This window comes from Sturnira hondurensis, unplaced genomic scaffold (genome assembly GCF_014824575.4).
Source record: "Sturnira hondurensis isolate 20B ecotype Veracruz unplaced genomic scaffold, ASM1482457v3 Scaffold0021143, whole genome shotgun sequence".
Taxonomy (NCBI): Eukaryota; Metazoa; Chordata; class Mammalia; order Chiroptera; family Phyllostomidae; genus Sturnira; species Sturnira hondurensis.
In genome coordinates this window covers 7,632,773-7,653,763 of record NW_028093774.1, presented here as the reverse complement: position 1 = coordinate 7,653,763, position 20,991 = coordinate 7,632,773, and the positions used below count along the sequence as shown (strand labels likewise).

General features: G+C 42.8%; 1 protein-coding gene across 5 annotated transcripts in view; it reads right to left on the bottom strand.

Annotated features, from left to right (window-relative positions):
* The window catches only part of ATXN3 (ataxin 3), a 34,103-nt gene extending 13,955 nt beyond the window's left edge, over positions 1-20,148 (bottom strand). The window contains exons 1-9 of one of the 5 annotated variants that reach the window (XM_037031165.1): positions 20,078-20,148; positions 12,460-12,624; positions 12,165-12,209; positions 6,906-6,991; positions 6,496-6,562; positions 3,186-3,273; positions 2,652-2,784; positions 2,164-2,330; positions 353-449 (exon numbers count right to left, since the gene is read on the bottom strand). In XM_037031165.1, the coding sequence (XP_036887060.1) occupies positions 353-449; positions 2,164-2,330; positions 2,652-2,784; positions 3,186-3,273; positions 6,496-6,562; positions 6,906-6,991; positions 12,165-12,209; positions 12,460-12,624; positions 20,078-20,101 (872 nt within the window). In that variant the 5' untranslated portion in view covers positions 20,102-20,148. Of the gene's footprint in view, positions 1-352; positions 450-2,163; positions 2,331-2,651; positions 2,785-3,185; positions 3,274-6,495; positions 6,563-6,905; positions 6,992-12,164; positions 12,210-12,459; positions 12,625-19,140; positions 19,296-19,839; positions 19,934-20,077 lie in introns of those variants that run through there. The other 4 variants (XM_037031166.1, XM_037031167.1, XM_037031169.1 and 1 more) reach the window with 4 other exon arrangements.
* Positions 20,149-20,991: the final 843 nt, after the last annotated feature.

Sequence of the window (20,991 nt, the reverse complement as noted above, 5' to 3'; positions counted from 1 at the left end):
AAGAAGCACATTCAGAGGATCATCAGGCATTGTTCTTGCCATGACCCAATCCCATTTTCCTTCTGATGACTGAAATTCTGCACGGTTTCCTTGCCTCTAGTTCACATAAGTTTAATTAGTATTGGGGTGAAGTTTTCCCCTAAAACTACACTTCATTTCAGTGTATTTGTTGTGAGTTTTTAAAAAATACATTCCAATGCTCACAGGGTCAGGCAGTAACCAGTCATTTTTTTAAAAAAAGAGAGTGTTAAGTAAAATAAACAGTTCAAGCCAAAGCTGTAAGTTCACAACAAAGAGAACAGCCAAAGTAAATACCAAAGATGCAATTTTAATATTGTACGAACTACTTTACTTTTCAAAGTAGGCTTCTCTTCTCTTCCGTAGCTCTTCTGAAGTAAGATGTGTACCTGATGTCTGTGGAGTCTCTTGCGATATATTTCTGGAACTACCTGAAAACAAAACAAAATAGAACAGAAAAACAATCATTTTATTTACCAGGTCAAGTAACAGTATGTTTATATTCATGTGAACAAGTTTTTAAAAAGTTTTCTTCTTGTCCTGTCCAGGTACCTTTGTCAGTTAGAGCATTGCCTGCGTATGCCAAGGTTGCCGGTTCGATCCCCAGTCAGGGCACATACATGAGCCAACTAATGAACGTATAAATAAGTAGAACTACAAATCAGATGTTTCTTCCTCTAAAAATCAGTAAATAAAAATTAAAAAAATAAGTTTACTTAAAAATACTCTGCTAGTATCCTGCAAATCGAAGGCAGGCTCTGAAAGCCTCAGGGAAAACCTGAATGAGGCAGTTCAACTCGATCTCACTATCCACTGCAACCAAAGCTGTTGTCACCCAGAGGCAGCAGCGGACGTGAGGACTGAAGCCCAGCCACCAGCCTGGCGGTAAGAGCTACCAACAGCACTCCAGCGTGCTCTCCGGAACTTACCGGACATAAAACTACCCCCTCAAAGACACAGGATTCCTTATAAGCAACTTAAGTGGATGCCCACAAGACAAACCTACTCTCCATGTTCCCTCACCCTCAAAAGTTGGGGTCCTACCTCCCACAGCTTCAGCATGTCCCCACGCACAATTTACTGCGCCAACCAGACTTCACACAGATTGTGAAATGAAGTGGTAAGAAGAGTGAATTACCCCAAACTACCTAAAATTATAAAAGCTGATGTCTGCCATTACTTTAATTTTCAGATATTTAAGAAATTCACGACTTCCGCCAAGATGGAGGCAAAGGTGGAAACACTGTGCCTTCTCCCACAACCAAGTTTGAATACAACAAAGGTTTGGAGAAACAANATAAGCAACTTGAAGTGGATGCCCACAAGACAAACCTACTCTCCATGTTCCCTCACCCTCAAAAGTTGGGGTCCTACCTCCCACAGCTTCAGCATGTCCCCACGCACAATTTACTGCGCCAACCAGAGACTTCACACAGATTGTGAAATGAAGTGGTAAGAAGAGTGAATTACCCCAAACTATCTAAAATTATAAAAGCTGATGTCTGCCATTACTTCGATTTTTAGATATTTAAGAAATTCAACGAATAATTTCATTAGAAAACATGAAGGCAAAAACACGTTAATTAGATCAAACAAAACCACACAGAGAAACTCCTCACGCCCTCATGAAGCCATTCGTGCCTCCCCCAGACACTGTCCAGGCCTGGCTTCCCTGGAGCCACACCTCCGCACTCCTCTGCTGGTGGGCTGGCACCGCGGTGACAGCAGGCCCACTGAGGGGACCTGGGCTGCGAGTCACATAGACATCGACGTTAGCTTTCTATAAAGTCGGTTTATGCTCTTGTCCAGGCCTTCCTTTGTGCATTTATGCAACAGCTGCGCTGGGAAGAGACCTTGCACTTTTGCCCACAAAGATCAACCTCAGTTTATTGCTGTGTTAATACCGTATTATAGCCAAGTGGAATAACCAGAAATAAAAATAAACAAGTCCTAAAGTAACACAGGTGGTAAGAGTTATTTGTATCACAAGAAAACTAAAAGAACAGCTGAAGCTGACTGTACATAGCCACTGCTTCTTCAGCTAACTGTCAGATTGCCAAACAACTTCTCACAGTTTACCCGGAAACCAAGAATTATCTGAATCAATTCTGCACCCGGGGAAAACCCGCGGCAGAAGGTCTGTACCTTGCATACTGAGCTGAATAGCCCTGCGGAGATCTGCTTCTTCATCCTCCATGTCAATCTGCTGGCGACTCAGGGCCAGCGCCCGCCGCAAGTCCTCCTCGTCCTCGTCCGACACTCCTGCCCCATCGTTTGCTTCTAAGGCTTGTTCCAGGTCAGCTTTCTGGACTCTAAAGAATGAAAGCGCTGACAATGACCGCAGGCCGGTCTTGTAGACATTTATAACCTGAAGATTTTGTATAAGTCAAAACTTACACATTTTCTTGCAGATTAGGTCCAATATAAAGATTGTGTTGTGATGTGACTCTAAGTTAACATATTTAAGTAATTCAAAGAGTTCACTCAAATTTCGACCAATAAACTTGACTACAATCTACGGGTCTAAAAAAAAATCACCAACTATAATACGACCACCCACTCCATGTTAGCATGAAAATGTAATTTGTGCAACAAGACACTATCACACATCCCACAATTCGGGTTCACTTTACCTCTGCTCTTTCAGTTGTGCTAGTTCCTCTCCAATGAGTTTTGGTCGATGCATCTGCTGGACCCTGATCATCTGCAGGAGTTGGTCAGCTTCACAATCTGGCAGATCACCCTTAACAACAAATATAGAATAACCTAAAAAAAAGGCAAAAATAAACTAAAACAGCTAGTTAGAGATTCAAAATCAATTAAAAATTACTATAGCTACAGAGGTGGCATGGCATAAAATTGTGGAAAGAATATAAATTGAAGCCCTGGCTGGTGTGGCTTAATGGATTGAGTGCTGGTCTATGAAACAAAGGGTCAGTGGTTCAATTTCCAGTCAGGGCTCATGCCTGGGTTGCAGGCCAGGTCACCAGTGGAGGGTGCAAGAAAGGCAACCACACATTGATGTTTCTCTCCCTCCCTCCCTTCCCCTCTCCCTAAAAATAAATAAAATCTTTTAAAAAGTAGCACTCTTACACTCACATCTAATGAGTTAGTTTTATTCAGCTACTTTGAAAGATAACATTATAAAATTTTCCATGTTAACTTACCTTCCTGTTGTAATTGAGCCAAGAAAAGTGCAAGGTATGTGTCTGATATTAATTCTGGACCCGTCAAGAGAGAATTCAAGTTGAACCACTAGAAAAAAATGCCAATGTTTAAGTTAGTGTACATTATAATTAATAAGGATGTTTCACATGTTAAGAATAAATATAAACTGTCTAAACAGTGTCTAAACAGTGAAAACACATCAAACTCAGATTCTTCAAAAGTAAATAAATGTGTTCTAAACCCTGAAATAGAATGATTTATCACTGTTAAATGTTTTTTAAAATAAAAGTTTGTTTTAAGCCATAAAATTGAAGTCCCCCCAAAAGAAAATAAACTGATAGTACTTTAAATTATCTTTATTAAGAGCTATGGTTAAATCTCTTTTCAAAGCATGCCTAAGAAAACCCTAATATAATCACACTATATTGATGTGGAAGAAAAATGACAACTACACAAAGTTTTCCTACTACTGAGTATTCTGGTCAAAGATTTCAACTGTGAGAAAGCCAGTCTATACCGGGAGGAATTTAAACCACCAACTCATTTTGGGAAGACTGCGAAAGCCGCCGCTGCGTGTAATTATCATCATCTAGTCACTGCTTCATAGGAGCCCTAATTTAACCTGCAACAAGGGACCTCAGACAAGAGAGTCAATAGTGAAAAATACAATTTTAAACAAAAATATAAATTACATGAGCGCAGGCCTGCGAACCACACTATCTCGGTTCGATTCCCAGTCAGGGCAGATGCCTGGGTTGCAGGCCAGCTCCCAGCAGGGGACTCACAAGAGGCAACCATACATTGATACTTCTCTCCTTCCCTTCCCCTCTAAAGATAAATAAATAAAATCTTAAATATATATATATATATAAATTATAGCTAAAGATTAGCCAATGTTTGACATTTTCTGTCTTTGTCAAAAATAAAGTAAGTTAAAATGTGAAAATACAATTTTGAAGAACTAAAATTTTAAAAACCTCTCAAAATAATGATATAAATTTACATGCAAATCAATATAAAAGAACTTCTGTAAATCCAAGCCGTCACATCTTAAAAAAAAAAAAACACAGATTACTATACACACAAATAGTGAAGTATATGTGATCACAATTTTCAAAGACACAAATGAGACCTAGAGGTAAAGATCCCCAGTGCCCTGCCCGCGCTCTTCCCTAGAGTCAGTTCCTGTTTGCGTCACCCTCTGCTTGACCACATCTCCTGCTCTTTACTTGCTTAGCTCTGAGCTCCTCAGGAGGGACCTTAAGAAATTTAAGCTCTGGCTGGTGTGGCTCAGTGGACTGAGTGCTCACCTGTGACCCAAAAGGTCACTGGTTCGATTTTCGTTCGGGACAGATGCCTGGATTCTGGGCCTGGTTCCCAGTTGGGGAGTGGGAGAAGCAACAAATCAATGTTTCTCTCACACACTGATGTTTCTCTACCTCTCCTTCTCCCTCCCTTCCACCTTCCCCCCAAAATAAATAAATAAATCTTAAAGAAAAGACATAACCATTTACGATGAAGCCACATTTAGGCAGCTGAGTAAAAAGATAATAGCAATGTCTTTTTGGTTTTGAATTATCTTTTATTGAATTAATTCAACATACTCTTTCTTGACTTCATTTTCTTTTCATATTATTTTTAAACAGCTTTATTGAGGTATAATAGGCATGCAATAATCTGCACATATTTAGAGTGCACGATTTGAAAAGTTCTAACATACGCATATACCCATGAAACCATCACCACAACCAGAGTGAATGCCCTCGTCACTGCTGAGTCCCTGTGCCCTAGCACCTCCTCGCCCTTCCCCGCCCCCTCTTCCTCTGGCAACCCCGGCTTGATCTGCTTTCTATCAATACAGGTTAGTTTGCATTTTCTCCACTTTTACATAATGGAACCATACAGTAGGAAGTATTTGTTATCTACCTTTCACTGAGCATAATTATTTGGAGATCACCCATGTTAATGCATGTATCAATAGTCAATTCCTTCTGCACTGGCTGGTGTAGCTCAGTGAATTGAGCACCGGCCTGCAATCCAAAGGGTCACTGGTTCAATTCCCAGCCAGGGCACATGCCTGGGTTGTGGGTCAGGTCCCCAGCAGGGTGCACCTGAGAGGCAACCACATGTTGATGTTTCTCTCCTTTTCTCCCTCCTTTCCCCTCTCTAAAAACAAAATTAAATAAAATCCTTAAAAAAAAAGTTAACTCCTTATTATATTAGCCCACTTTCATTAACACTCATTCAAAGATTCAAAATTCTAAAAACAGGCTTCAAATAATTGTTTCAAAAACAGAACAGTGTATACAAAGATCATTGGTAACTATTTAAAAAAATATCATTTTAGCCCTGGCTGGTGTGGCTCAGTGGATTGGGCATGGGCCTGTGAACCACACGATCGCAGTTCAATTCCCGGTTGGGGCGCATGTCTGGGTTGCAGGCCAGTTCCCAGTCCCTGGTTCCCGGTGGCAGACGCATGAGGGGCAACCATACATTGGTGTTTCTCTCCCTCTCTCCTTCCCTTCCCCTCTAAAGATAAATAAATAAATAAAATCTTTAAATAAATAAATAAAAATAAAAAATATCATTTTAGGTATGTTTCTCAGTCTTAAAAAAGGCTTGCTCAAGCCCTGGCTGGTGTAGCTCAGTGGATTAAGCGCGGGCCTATGAACCAGAGGATCGCGATTCGATTCCCAGTCCGGGCACATGCCTGGGTTGCAGGCCAGTTCCCAGTGGAGGACACACGAGAGGCAACCATACATTGATGTTTCTCTCCCTCTCTCCTTCCCTTCCCCTCCCCTCTAAAGATAAATGAATAAAATCTTAAAAAAAAAAAGGTTTGCTCAAGACACATGTCATGTTCTTTGTACCTTTCAACAGAAATGATTTTATGGGGGTGTGTGCACTGTGTGGCGGCCTGGGATGTGAAGAGTCTCGTTGTGCTAAAGCAAATGTGGCTGAAAACGTCACTCCCTCTGGACACTTTCAGGCTTCGTAACACTACTTTGCTAAACACAACTCTATTAATGGAATAGCTGACTGACAAAACACTTATCACATAAAACCCACTTAAAAGTAACCACGTGTGCTGTGGTCTTAAATAAAATATTTTTCTTATGATACAGCAAAACTGCATAGGGTTCTCACAAATAAATCTATAAGGCAAACTGATATTATCTTTTAAAATAGAAAATTTCTAATTATGCCACCTACACATGACTGATGAATTTCTTCATCTAATCTTTTACATTTTAGTTACAAATGGAATGTGGAATGAGAAAAATGACAAGGAAGGAGGAAAAACATTACCTGTTTTCCTAATTTTCTAACTGTAAACCAGTGTTCTTTATAATTGCATATAAACGATCTTTCATTTCTAGAAAAGGAAAAAAAATAGAGACCCAATATTAAGTCTGTCTACTGGCAAGGGTTATACAAAACTTGCAATGTCAGACCATGTTTGCAGAGTGAGTCTGTGCGCAGGTCCGTGGCGCTATGCAAACGACTGTGTCACAGGAAGCCCGGGGAGCAGCCTAGTGCCCAGACACTGAGCTGCCAGGACAGCTGAGGGCACATGGACGCCCCAAAAGGCGAAAGGGGAGTGACACGGGGCACGTCAAGACCAAGGCATTAGACATATATTTTTCTCCTTTAAGAAATGATAACTTTCAAAATCAAAATTAGGAGAAGAAATGTAGGAAAAGAAAATGAAACCTTACATGGGGTCAATCCCAAGCCTCTGATACTCTGGACTGTTGAACAGGATTAGTTCTAAACCCCAAACTTTCAAGGCATTGCTTATAACCTGTTAAAAAAAAAACAAACAGCAATTTCTCATGAGCGACACTGTTCAATTTCAAATTTAAGTAGGGAACGCCATGTGAGCTGTGCAAACAATTGTACTTCACACACCCATTTCTCCAGAAGGCTATGATTTTTAAATAGGGTGTGTAATACACACCACGACATCTATCAATAACATACAAACATAGCATTTAAAAAAATGCTTCTAGGGACTTGGAGTCAAATGGTGGCACAGGGAAACATGCTGGCCTCCTTGTACGACCTCATGAAAATCACAACTAAAATATAGAACAACCATCACTCAGAACTGTCAGAAGTCAAGCTGAATGGAAGTCCGACAACTCTGGAATTAAAGAAAATTGCATCCATCCAGACTGGTAGGAGGGGCACACACCCACAGGTTGTGGGTAGAAATTTAGGAGGGGTACCTCAGAAGTGAGGCCTCCCAGCACCACACCAGGTCCCCCAGCCCAGGGTTCCAGAGCCAGTAAGTTCCTGTAACTTCTGGCTGCAAAAACCAGGACGGACAGAGTCAGTGGAAGAAACTTCTGGAGTCCCAAGCAGTTTCCCTCAAAGGACCAAAACATGGAGACTCACTCCCTCTGAGCTCCAGCATCAGGGTAGCAGCTTAAAAGGCACCAGTGACATACAGGAAGGAAGTGAAGAGACTGGCATCAAGGCCAGAGCTGGTGGCCAGAAACCACTGTCCCTTTTTTGAACCCTCCCCCAACAGGNTGGAATTAAAGAAAATTGCATCCATCCAGACTGGTAGGAGGGGCACACACCCACAGGTTGTGGGTAGAAATTTAGGAGGGGTACCTCAGAAGTGAGGCCTCCCAGCACCACACCAGGTCCCCCAGCCCAGGGTTCCAGAGCCAGTAAGTTCCTGTAACTTCTGGCTGCAAAAACCAGGAGGGACAGAGTCAGTGGAAGAAACTTCTGGAGTCCCAAGCAATTTCCCTCAAAGGACCAAAACATGGAGACTCACTCCCTCTGAGCTCCGGCATCAGGGTAGCAGCTTAAAAGGCACCAGTGACATACAGGAAGGAAGTGAAGAGACTGGCATCAAGGCCAGAGCTGGTGGCCAGAAGCCACTGTCCCTTTTTTGAACCCTCCCCCAACAGGGCCACAGAGCCAGCAGGCTGGTGCCATATCCGAGACTCCCCAACCTGACTAACACTGTTCACCCTGCCCTGGAGATCCTCAAAGACTCCGCCCCACCCAACTTGAGAGCCCGCCCACGCTGCTTTTCCATACCAACGGCTGGTCTTGGCTCATGCTCCACAACTTCCTAAATCCTCTCACAGAAGCAGCAGCTGGTCTCAGCAAGCCCCCGGCCTGGCACTAGCAGCAGCCAGACAAGATTCACAGCTTGGCTTTGCCAGGGAATCTCCAAGTAGCAGCCATCTCAGACTGCTTTATAGCTCAGCCAGGGTGGCCCCAGACAAAACACAGGTAGGTGCTGACCTTGGCCTGCACCACCCAGGAAACCCTAGAGCCTCTGCACCCAGTGGACAGCTACAGACCACGCTGGGGCACCACCACCCTGCCCCCGCACAGCTGATCTTCACCGAGGGTGGAGACTGATGGACAGTGGCTACAGCTGGTCCTTGCAACTGACTGACCTGGGTAAATCCCTCTCATTGACCTGCCGATAGCAACCAAGGCTCAAGTACAAGAGGAGAATGTACTTGGCCCACATGAAGGGCACACCTCAAGCACCCAGCTTGGGTGATAGGAGAGGCTGCGTCACTGTCTCTACTAAACACCTACTACATTAGGCCACGCTACCAAGACAAAGCAGCTCTACCTACTACATAAAAACAAACACAGAAGGAGACGAAGAAACATGGCCCAAATGAAAGAATGGATCAGAACTCCAGAAAAAGAGCTACACAAAACGGAGATAAGCGATCTATCAGACGCAGAGTTCAGTTTGTAACTGGTGCCATCTTTGTAACACCAGCTATAAAGATGCTCAAGGAACTCAGTGAGAACCTCAACAGCATGAGAAAGACCCAGTCAGAAAGGAAGGATACACTAATTGAAATAAAGAACAATTTTACAGGGAAACAACAGTAGAGTGGATGAAGCCGAGAATTAAATCAATGATTTGGAACATAAGGAAGCAGTAAACCACCAATCAGAACAATAACAACAAAAGAACCCAAAAGATTAGGACAGTGTAAGTAGCCTCTGGGACAGCTCCAAAAGACCCAACATTCGCATCACAGGGGTGCCAGAAGGAGAGGGGGTCAAGAAACTGGAAATCTATTTGAAACGACAATGAAAGAAAACTTCCCTGATTTGGTGAAGGAAATAGACATGCAAATCCAGGAAACACAGAGTCCCAAACAAGATGGATGCAAAGAGGCCCACCCCAAGACACATCTGTATTAAAATGCCAATGGTTAAAGAGAAAGAATCTCAAAAACAGCAAGAGAAAACAAGTTACCAAATTTTGCCATGTATAATGTGCTCCTGTGTATAACATGGACCCACTTTTTTTGCCCAAGCTTTCAGGAAAAAAAAAAACCTTTCCTTTAATTTTTTTTTAAAAAAACCTGGTATTTTTTTTTAAGATTTTATTTATTTATTTACCTTTAGAGGGNAAGGAAATAGACATGCAAATCCAGGAAACACAGAGTCCCAAACAAGATGGATGCAAACAGGCCCACCCCAAGACACATCTGTATTAAAATGCCAATGGTTAAAGAGAAAGAATCTCAAAAACAGCAAGAGAAAACAAGTTACCAAATTTTGCCATGTATAATGTGCTCCTGTGTATAACATGGACCCACTTTTTTTGCCCAAGCTTTCAGGAAAAAAAAAACCCTTTCCTTTAATTTTTTTTAAAAAAAACCTGGTATTTTTTTTAAGATTTTATTTATTTATTTACCTTTAGAGGGGAAGGAGAGAGAGAAACATCAATGTATGGTTGCCTTTTGTGTGTCCCCTGCTGGGAGTTGGCCTGCAGGGAACTGGCCTACAACCCAGGCATGTGCCCTGACTGGGAATCGAACCGCGATCCTCTGGTTCGCAGGCCTGTGCTCAATCCACTGAGCTACGCCAGCCAGGGCTCATTTAATTTTCTAATTCAATCTTTTATTTATATTTAAAAACAAAAGCAATTATCATATTCCAGGGTATTATTTTGCATATGGATATCATTATTGCTGTCTAAAGTTATACTTTTAACACATAAGCATAAATAAAAGAATTAAAAATATTTATAAAGATAAGGAATTAGTACTACCCCTGTACAATGAACATCCTTATTTTCTCCCTCAAAAATCTGGGTAAAAAAAAGTGAGCATTATACACGGCAAAATACGTTACCTATCAGGGAGTTCCCATAAGACTGTCAGCTGATTTCCCAAAGAAATTTTGCAGGCTAGAAGGGATTGGCAAGAAATATTCAGTCATGAAAAGCAGGGACCTACAGCCAAGATTGCTCTAACCAGCAAAGCTATCATTTAGAATCAAAAGGCAGATAAACAGCTTCCCAGACAAGGAAAAACTAAAGGAGTTCATCATCATCAAAACATTATTATATGAAATGTTAAAGGGACTTTTTTAAGAAAAAGAAGATCAAAACTACAGGCAATAAATACATATCTATCAATAATTGAATCTAGAAAACAAACTAAGCAAACAAGAAGAAAAGAGACAGAATCATAGATACAGAGAGGGTTTTGATGTTTGCCAGATGGGAGAAGGGTGTGGGGAAAGGGTGAAGAGGTGGGGGGATTAAGAAGTACAAATGGGCAGTTACAGAATAGCCATGGGGATATAATGACTACAGCATAGGAAATGGAGCAGCCAAAGAACTTTTATACACACGACCCACACACATGAACAAATGGTGGGGGAACTGCCTGGGGGGGGGGGTGCTGGGTGGAGGGGGACGAAGAGGGAAAAATTGGGACAACTGTAATAGCATAATCAATACGATATAATTTTTAAAATAGCACTTCTAACACTAGGTTTCTGGGATATTCTAGGGATCCACACAATTCCTAGATAAAACTGCCTCAAAAATCCAGATGTACAGTCTACCCGCAAAGTGCATTCTTAAAACTAGTCCTCTCTCCACGCACACAGGATGACTTGGCTGACATGCGTCCTGCTGGAGAAAAGTTGTGCTCCAACCCACTACCTGATACGTCAGTAAGAGTGTTAATTATATGTCTAGTAAAATGAGTTCTTTCTGGGGATTTAAAATGAAGTTTTTGTAGGTTTTAAATTTCTGTTATTATATGTTCAGAATCTTAGGAAAAAACCAAAGATAATACTGACTATTTCTAATTATCTGGAAATAAAGCGGAGGGTTCTAAATATTCACTACCTACCCTCCAAGCAGGTAATGAAGAAACAAGCGCACTTGGTACCACGAGACAAAAGTGGAGGCAATGAAGTGGGCACGTGTGAATCAGCACCAAGGGCAGCGCTACACCCGGGAGACAGCGAGAGCTGGGCCCCCTCTTGGCCTGGATCCCAGCCCTGTGGTGTCTGTTACCCAGAATAGTCCACAGGGAAGTGCTGAACGGAAATGCTGGTGGGGAGGTGTCAGGGACAGCACAAGGGGAACACACACAAAGACATCTGCCTACACCAGTCCCTCAGGAGACTCCAGACACACCTCCCAGGCATTAGCAACAGAACCAGAGACCTAGAGATCAAAGAACCTCACAAGCAATACAGCTTTCCTCTGAATTCTAGTTGTAGATGTATGTTTAAAAAAAAAAACAAATAAAAAGCATAGCCTCAGACCACCATAGAAGAATCTCGTAGGCTGATTTAAAGGGAGGGCAGCAAGGTGTTGAATTTTTCTCAAATTTATATGAAAGATAGTAAGCTTAAAAGGCTCTGACTTACTAGAGTTAAGGTTATTAGTATCCACATGCAAATTAAATAATCTTTTTAAAAAACCCTACCGTAAATTGAAGACTCTACAATCCTAACGGTTCACGTTTATCTATAGGAAAACTTACTACCCTGGAGCACAGTCTCATCCTCTTAGACACGATCTACTGGAGGAACTTCTGAGGATCATGTATATCACTATAGTGAGTTTAAAGGCACTCATATCAATCACACTCATATCAATCACTTTGAGCTTCAACAGAGTCTGGGACAAAAACAACACGTAACACTTGCATGTGACTACTTACTTGAATAGAGAAAAAACCGCTATCATCCATATTTCCGGAAGGCTGCTGTTTAATTTGAATAAGCAGTTGAGGCAGGGTTGGAGGGGGGAGAAAGGAAAACTGTTATTAGTGTGCATATTTGAAATAACATCTTATACATCCCCATTTAGAAAGTCAAGAGAAGAGTTGTAATTAACAGATCCCGATAGGGAGAATGGTATGTTCTCTTCTAAACAATACTCAATTTTTTCCTTCTTTTTTCTCAATACCCACATTATTTGTTAAAGAGGCAACTGGATGAGTCTGAAATCACTACCTGTAAAAATGTGCGATAGTCTTCGCTAGTAACTCCGCCTTCTGCCATCCGCATCCTCTCTTCTTCATCCAGCTGGTGTGCAATCGACGACAATTCCACAGGGCTAAAATACTCCCCTTGCAGCAGATTGTTCAAGCAATGCTGCGCACAGAGTGAGCCTTCTTGCTAATGTTTCCAAAAGAAAAAAATCCAATGTGATTTGTTAAACAGATTTGTACAGTGTCTTTCCTTGAAGAGGAATTTAATCATTAACTTCCTAACACTGTCAAAGCTGAACCTCTTTAGCTTCAGACAAACAGGACTAACAGGAGGCACATGCATTTTCATTTAACACTCATTTTACAATTCTACCATTAATGAAACTGCGATGATTTACCTGCATGATCACAAACTTAATATTTACACTAAACAAACATCTATGCAATATACCAAATATCATATTCTATTAGAAATTGTAAGCATTTATTCTCCTTCATTTTCAGTGCAGAAAATAAATTCATCTTTAGAGATCCCACAGAAAATTGCTAACGCTGAAAGGAAATTTTAATCCCTAGAACATTTGTTCTTTTAACAAGATAATCTCTACTTGATCAAATGCTTGTGTATGCAATTCCCTACCTCAAGAACTGACACACCTAAGAAAAATTCTGTTCTTACTGAATTTTATGTCCCTGAACTGTTAGTGATGTTACCAAGACTTGCAGCTATAGCTGAGGTTTTCTCCAGTGAACTCTGAAGATGATGCACACACAGAGACTGACCAGAAGCACGCCCAGAGCTCACCTGTGGACAGGCCCAACCGGGGGCAGCGTCCACGCTCACTCCCCGTCAGGTGAGGTGAGGGAGCACAACTTCCCATGGGCCCTGGGGTCTGCGGGCGCTGGGCAGCTGGCTTTCTCACACGCATGACAAGCCAAATCTATGTCCAGACTGCCTGGCACTGAGACACCTACTCAACACCCCTCTACAGAGTTGCCCTCCCAAGCTTGCCTTGTAAGCAGAGAGACTCACAGGTGAAGGAAACCCCTCCGGTGAACGAGGACCAGAGGCTTGCCTCTCTGAGGGATGATGGCAGGGGGGAGAACACGTTCTACTCCTGAGGACCCTGGCCCTGAACCCTTCCCCAGGAACGTCTACCCCGTAAGGCTGGCTGTCTGACACCCTGCAGTTCGTTCTGAACTATGTCACACAACAGACAGTAGCCCCGAAGAACAACTCCTTGCAGGACATGTATTCTTCCTGGTGAATTAACATTCTAGGAACAAAACTCAGCTGCTGAAAAAGATGTAAGGAATACACATACAAGGAACAGGTGGGAGGGCTGAGACAGGGGCTGAGATAAATTTATCTTCAAACCTGGTTGCTTCTAGGTCTTCTGGCTAAGGTCAAATGCATATCCTGGTATGATGGTGAGAGAGAACTTGTCTCTACCTCCTTTCCTTCTGCTGTGTTCTCACCGCCAGAGAGCAACTCCCACTGAATACTACGTGCAGACTGAGGATACAAAGACGTCCTACTTACACTCCACTGAAAAACGACAAGGCAGACAGGCATTCACAAGAGCCAAGTGGCAAAAAAACCACAAAAAGGTGCTCAACTTCATTACCATCAGGGAAGTGTGTTGAATATAACTATTAAAACCACAGTGTGTTACTACTACACACTCTCCAAAATGATTAAAATACTGGAGAGGACTAGAGACATCAAAAACTACTATTTACTACTTAGGGAAATTGTAAATTAGTATAACCACTTTGGAAAACTGTTTGCAGTACCTACTAAAGCTTAACATCTACACGCCCTACGATCTAGCTACTCTGCTACTAGAGACAGAACGCAAACCATGAAAATGCAAAACTATGTTCATCAAAACATATATAAGAATTTTCAAAAAGCACTGCTTAATTCATAATGCCCCCCCCAACTGGAAACTACTAAAATGCCCATCAAAGCAGAATGGATACACCGTGTTATATTCACAAAGGAATACTACATAACAATAATGAATTAACTACAATTACTTTCGACAACATGGATGACTCTCTCAAACAATGTTAAAAAAAGCCCTGGCTGGTGTAGCTCAGTGGATTGAACATGGCCTGTGAACCAAAGGATTGCGGTTCAATTCCCAGTCAGGGCACATGTCTGGGTTGCAGGCCAGTTCCTGGCAGGGGATGCACAAGAGGCAACCATACACTGATATTCCTCTCCCTCTCTCCTTCCCTTCCCCTCTAAAGATAAATAAATTAAATCTTAAAAAAAATAAAAAATAGCCCTGGCTGGTGTAGCTCAGTGGATTGAGCACAGGCCTGTGAAGCAAAGGGTCACCGGTTCGATTCCCAGTCAGGGCACGTGCCTGGGTTGAGGGCCAGGTCCCCAGTAGGGGACACATGAGAGGCAACCACACACTGATGGTTCTCTCCCATTCTTTCTCCTTCCCTTCCCATTTCTCTAAAAAATAAATAAGTAAAATATTTTAAAAAATAAAAAAGTAATAATAAATAAAAATAAATTTTTCAAAAATGTTTAAAAAAGCAGACTCCAAAGAGGACACACCATATGATTCCATTTACAGAAGTTCAAAAAGAGGCACAACCAGCCTATGATGTTAGGACTCGGGACCGTGGCTGCCCTTGCAGGGGGCAGAGGCAGGGACAGAAGGGGCCATAGGGAGGCTTAGAGAATTCGCGGAAATACACGACTGCTATTTGACTGCAGTATTATTCACACGTGTGTTCACTTTGAGAGAATTCACTGAGCTGCACTCTTAGGATCTGTGTGCTCCTACATGTGTTTGATTTAAAACTCAAACAACAGCCCAGGCTGGGGAGCTCAGCGGGTTAGAGCTTTGCCCCAATACACCAATGTTGCCAGTTCAGCCTCTGGTCAGGGCAAATACCTATGGCAGCAATCAACGAGTGCGTAAATAAGTGGAACAACAAACTGATGTTTTCTCCCTACATATACAGTCAACAAACAAATACTGCAAAAATCTCAAACAACAAAAGAGCCTCTGCTAAGACACAGCTACTGAATATGGTGACCAGACAAGGACTTTCTGGGAACAGTCCTGATGCAAATTTTGTCCTGCTGTCAGGCCACATGCCTCAGTTTAGGGCTCTCAAACTATGGTTACCATATTAAATAGTATACAAGGTTCGTCCAGGAGAAGTCCAGCCACTGTTAATATAGGGAGAAGGGTCTGGTGACGCCCATGGACCCTGGCAGTCAAGGAGAGCGGACTGGAATGCATATGCAGAACAACGATGACTTCACTGCACTCGCCAGTGGGGGTGGTACACGCCACCGAGCGAGCGTGTGCACTGTGTGGCGGTGGCATTCAAAATGACTGAGGGAGTAGAGCAGTGGATTTGCATCACATTTTGCATTAAGCTTGAACATTCCTCAGAGGAAGCTACTGGCGTGATTCAGGACGCAGCTACGGTCACCTGGTGACTGGCAGCTTCATCACAACATGCCCACTGAGGCACCACGTCTCACGCAGCTTTTTGGTGAAACATCCAATAACCCAGGTGACGCAGCCCCTCTACAGCACAATTTGCTGCCCCGTGACTTCTGGCTTTTCCTCAAACTAAAATCTCCTTTGAAAAGGAAGAGATTTCAGACCACTGATGAAATTCAGAAAAATATGATGGGGCAGCTGACGGTGATTGGGAGAACAGTGTGAGGTCCCAAGGTGTCTACTTTGAAGGAGACTGAGGCATCATTGTCCTGGGTACAGTGTTTCTTGTATCTTCTTCAATAAATGTCTTTATTTTTCATATTCCATGGTTGAATACTTTGTGGACAGACCTCATATATAGAAATAGTGACATCCAAATATTTGATTTAAAAAATGACAATTACGCAATTCAGCTCTAGCCGGTGTGGCTCAGATGGTTGGTGCGTCAACCCGTAACTCAAGGGTTGCAGGTTCAGTTTCCAGTCAGGGCACATGCCTAGGCTGTAGGTTGGGTCCTGAGTCCAGGTGTGTATAATTCCCGGTGTGCGCATGTGTGCGAGACAGCCAATCGATGCCTCTCTCTCATCAATGTTCCCCTCTCTCCCTCCCTCTCTCTCTAAAAGCAGTGAAAAAATATCCTCAGGTGAGGATAAAAATAAAAAAGGAGAAGCACTTAAAATCAAATCCTAAGAGAAACTGTGTTGCTATAGGAAATAATACCGTTCTGTACTTCTACTATGATTTAATGGAAAGAAAAAACAAATTGTCCATTCCAAATTTAAAATCACTCTTTAAAGTCCTAAGAAGAATCAAATTCTACACAGATCAAAAAAAAAAAAAAAGGACAATGGCCCCTCTCAAGATCACGCAACCCCCCCTCCCCACAACCTATCCCCGGCCACTTCTTTCTTATCAACCTTTAACCAAAGCTGAATAGCAGCTCTCTCTGCTATAGTCAAAGTTCAGAGGTATTCAAATTGCATGATTTTTGGCCCAAACTTTATTGTCTTGCCATCAGAGGATGAACAGATTGCCTCTCCAGTTTTCCCATGATATTTCATAAAACCACAAAAGGGAACAGCACCTAATCGTTCCTCACTGCCCTCAAAAGTCCTCAGGACCAACCTGAAAGTGGTTCGAACTCCCAGAGGCACTACTGCCTACAAAAGAAACCAGGCACAAAGCTAAGGGTGTGTCTGGAAGAGCCACGGGGCTGCCCCATCAACCCAGCAGCATCTCATCTCCTCTGAGAGACAGTAAGGTCCCACCTCTTGCTGCGGCAAACACACGCCTCCAAATAAACAAAGGGCAGCACTTCCACGGCAGGTGCCAGGTAGCATTCTCGGCACTCAGAACTCAGAGGCAAACCCTGTAATAACCTCACCCCACAGAGGAAGAAACTACAGCAGAGAGATAATAAGTAACTTCTCCAGGAGCACACAGGTAGCAAAATGGCAAAGCTAAGGTCCAAACCCAAGCAGAGGCTTCAAGTCTGTGGTATTACCACTTCCTCCCACCACCTAGGTGAAATGCGGTTTATTCCTAATCCTCAAAAATACTGCAGACGGCTAAGAGCCAGCAATCTCAAAAGAGCATAACTTGTCAGTGTCAATACTCAGTCTTTTCAGTATTTTCACTAGTTTTAAATACAATGCCAACAAGTTTGGCTACCATCCTCAGTTCACATTATGTGAAAGTACCAATTAAGATGGCACAGCGACCTCACAAAGAGCAGTCAGCCATAGAAGTGATAACAAAAATGACAGAAAGCAGGCAACAGAACAAAAAACAAACAAACAAAAAAACAGTTAGTGGCCAGTTAATAATAAGGTTCAAGTTAGGGACTGGCAAACTCTCACTCCTGAGCCAAATTCAACCTGCACCTGTAGCTAAGAGAGGTTTTATGTTTTCAGATGACTGTGAAAACACAAACAAACAAGAATATGTGACACCATCTATGACCTGCAAAGCCTAAAATATTTACAGAAAAAATTGTTTAGATAAATAGCAACATATACGTCTTAGACGCTCAAAGAACTCAAGTTATTCAAATGTTTATTGAACATCTACTTTGGGCCAGGCACTATAGTAAGTACTGGGGACACAGTGGTATACAACTTGCTGAGTTTACCTTTCAATTAATAAAAGGGCACTCAAAGTAACAGCTCTGAATACGAGGAAACCAACATTCCAAGTTGTAGGTCCCCTTTGCAGGCAGATACCCCACTTCATGCATAGCTTCCTTAGAGTCAGAGTTGGTCCTCTGGCTTTACAAACCCAGGACACAGCAAGTGCTAAATATATGTGGTGGAGGGGAAGGGAGGATGCTGAAAAATGGCACATTAACATTCCCACAAGAGACTGTGATGATATTAACAACGGTCCCCACGATTATGGGTGTTTTCCATACTCTTGAAATATGCCTGAAGAACCACAATTCAAAAGCCTTCATTTGCTAAGCACATGCAAGTTTATGATAAGGGTAAATATATTCCTGAAGTATGTTTAAGCTTACAAACATGTTGATAATTGAGTGACTTCTTTCACATAACCAAATTTTCATTAGGCCAACACTCTGCTTCCTTTCATCCCATGGTTTAGTAGTTACCTTCACTGAAATCTATCTAAAATGAGTAACGATATTGTTAAAATATACATTGCATAATTCTCAAGAAATAGCGTTGAAACATTTGGTCTTATACCAAAGCGTCTGAAAATCGGTAACAAAAAGACGTATATACAGTCCTGACTGGTGTATGTAGCTCAGTGGATTGAGCACAGGCCTGTGAACCAAAAGATCGTGGTTTGATTCCCAGTCAGGGCACATGCCTGGGTTGCGCCCCAGTCCACAGTGGGGGCCATGTGAGAGGAAACCACACATTGATGTTTCTCTCCCTCTCTTTCTCCTTCCATTCCCCTCTAAAACTAAAAAAAAGAAATAAAATATTTTAAAAAAAGATTAGGGATAACTACAGCAGTAAGTCCTTCCTCCCCAAACATAAAAATCAGTGTATTCTAGTGCCAAAATTTCTGAAATGGTTTCTCTAAAGACAAGCACTCCATTTAACAATTAGTTTAGATTCATGCTGTGCCTCTTTCGTCTTTATTTGATTGCTTTAGTTGATGGTCGTGTATGTGAGGCTTTTTAAATAGATAAATGATCAGTTACAAGTATTTAACAAAACCAAACCTCTTTTTTCCTATTAAGTAAGACTTACCAGCAACCCGTTCAAAACATGAAACTTTTATGAAACAAGGTATCATGTGCCAAAGTCCTCCGAGGAATGTTTCACTCACACCCAGATGGCTTGATAATTGCATATGGGAAGAGACGAGTTTTTCCACATGCGAACAACAGAATTTTTCCAAGTGCCTGGCCATTGAAGAATCAAAGCAAAAACAAGCTGGGTGGACTACAACACTATTACTTCAGTCCACCCCTAATATCTAATAAGAAAGCTGGTTTCCTAATCCGGAAAGATGGGTCTAGCGAAAGAAACGAAACCCAAACATTTCGTAACAAAAACTCTTAATGACTTCCCTGTTTATGGGCCTACTTTACATCCCTAAATGGCAGGCCCTCCATGGGATGGAGCCAAGCTCCCTGCACTCAGAAATTCCCAGACGTTGTGCAGGAGAAAGACATGAATATACTCCCAGGGAGCGAATCGTATGGGAGATTCCAACATAGACCTCAGGAGCCCAGAGAAGGAAAAGTTAATTCTGCCAAGGGCAGGACTGGAAGAGTTGGGAAGGATCGAGAAAGGTGTTATGAGAGGTGTACTAGCTACGGATAATGCGGGGAAAGGGACTGGAGAAGGAATCCTACGGAAAGTGGAAAAGCACAGAAGCAAGCCCACTCGGTGCCACCCCCTCTCTGGGGCCCCGTGGCACCCCCGGCCCCACCCTATCCTTACTCCCTCCGGCTCCCGGGACTTCCCCGGCCCCAGACTCTCCAAGAACCTCGGGCACCGGCCTCACGGGTGAGGATGCGCCGGGGGCTTCAGCGAAGATCCCATTCTAGTGAAGCTCCTCCCCCCGGCAAGATCTGGAAGGGGCCGACACATGCCCCACCCAGCTCTCAGGGAGGTGGCGATACCGCGCTACATCCGCCACAGCACAGCACACAAGTAACCCCCGAATGCGGATACTCACTTTCTCATGGAATATGGACTCCATGTTTATTTGTCTGGAGCCAACCGCCCCCGCGCTGGACCACCCCCTACTGTTCCGCCCCACCCTGGCCCCACCCCTCCTCCCACCCAGGCCCCGCCCCATTCTGGCCCACCCCTGGTCACGTGTCTCTCGTAGACCAATCATCCCCGAAGACGAGTCACGTGGAGGAAAGGGCGAGGGAACCTGGGGCTGTAAAGGCGGAGACACGTGACCTTTACAGCTTGTCCACTTATTCACCATTAGCTAGCTGGTCGGGGAGGTGCTGCAGCGCCACCTGCCATTTGGAGGATCGTCTCCATTTCCCATCCATTGCTTTAGATTCTTAAGGACCTCCCGGGTTGTACTTTCTTTTTATTTTCCCCTTTACTTTGCATTTTCTACTTACGATATCTAATTACAGTGATTTACTGTCTTTCTCCTCCACCCCACTAAAAGCTTCATTAAGTAAGAGGCATTATTGGGCCTGGTCCCATAGCTCAATTGGTTAAAGTGTCATCCCCGTATCGCGAAGTTGCAGGTTCTGTCCTGGTCAGGGCAAATGCACGAAGCAACCTATGGATGCATTAAATGGACCAACAAATTGAAGTTTTCTCTGTTCTCCCCACTTCTTCTCTCTCTAAAATCAGTCAGTAAATTTTTTAAAAAAAGAAACAGGTATCATTGCATCTCCCAATACGTTCCACTAGTTAATAATTATATAGGGTTTACTGAAGGGTAGATACTCTTCTAAGAGCTTTGCATACATTAATGAATTTTATAGAATGTTTGTTGCGGGCATTGTTATTATCTCTATTTTACACATGAGGAAACAGACACAGAGAGGTGTGAACAGCACAATGTCCAAGGTTCTCGGCTGGAGTCCAAATCCAGTTTGTTACAGGCGTATGTATTGG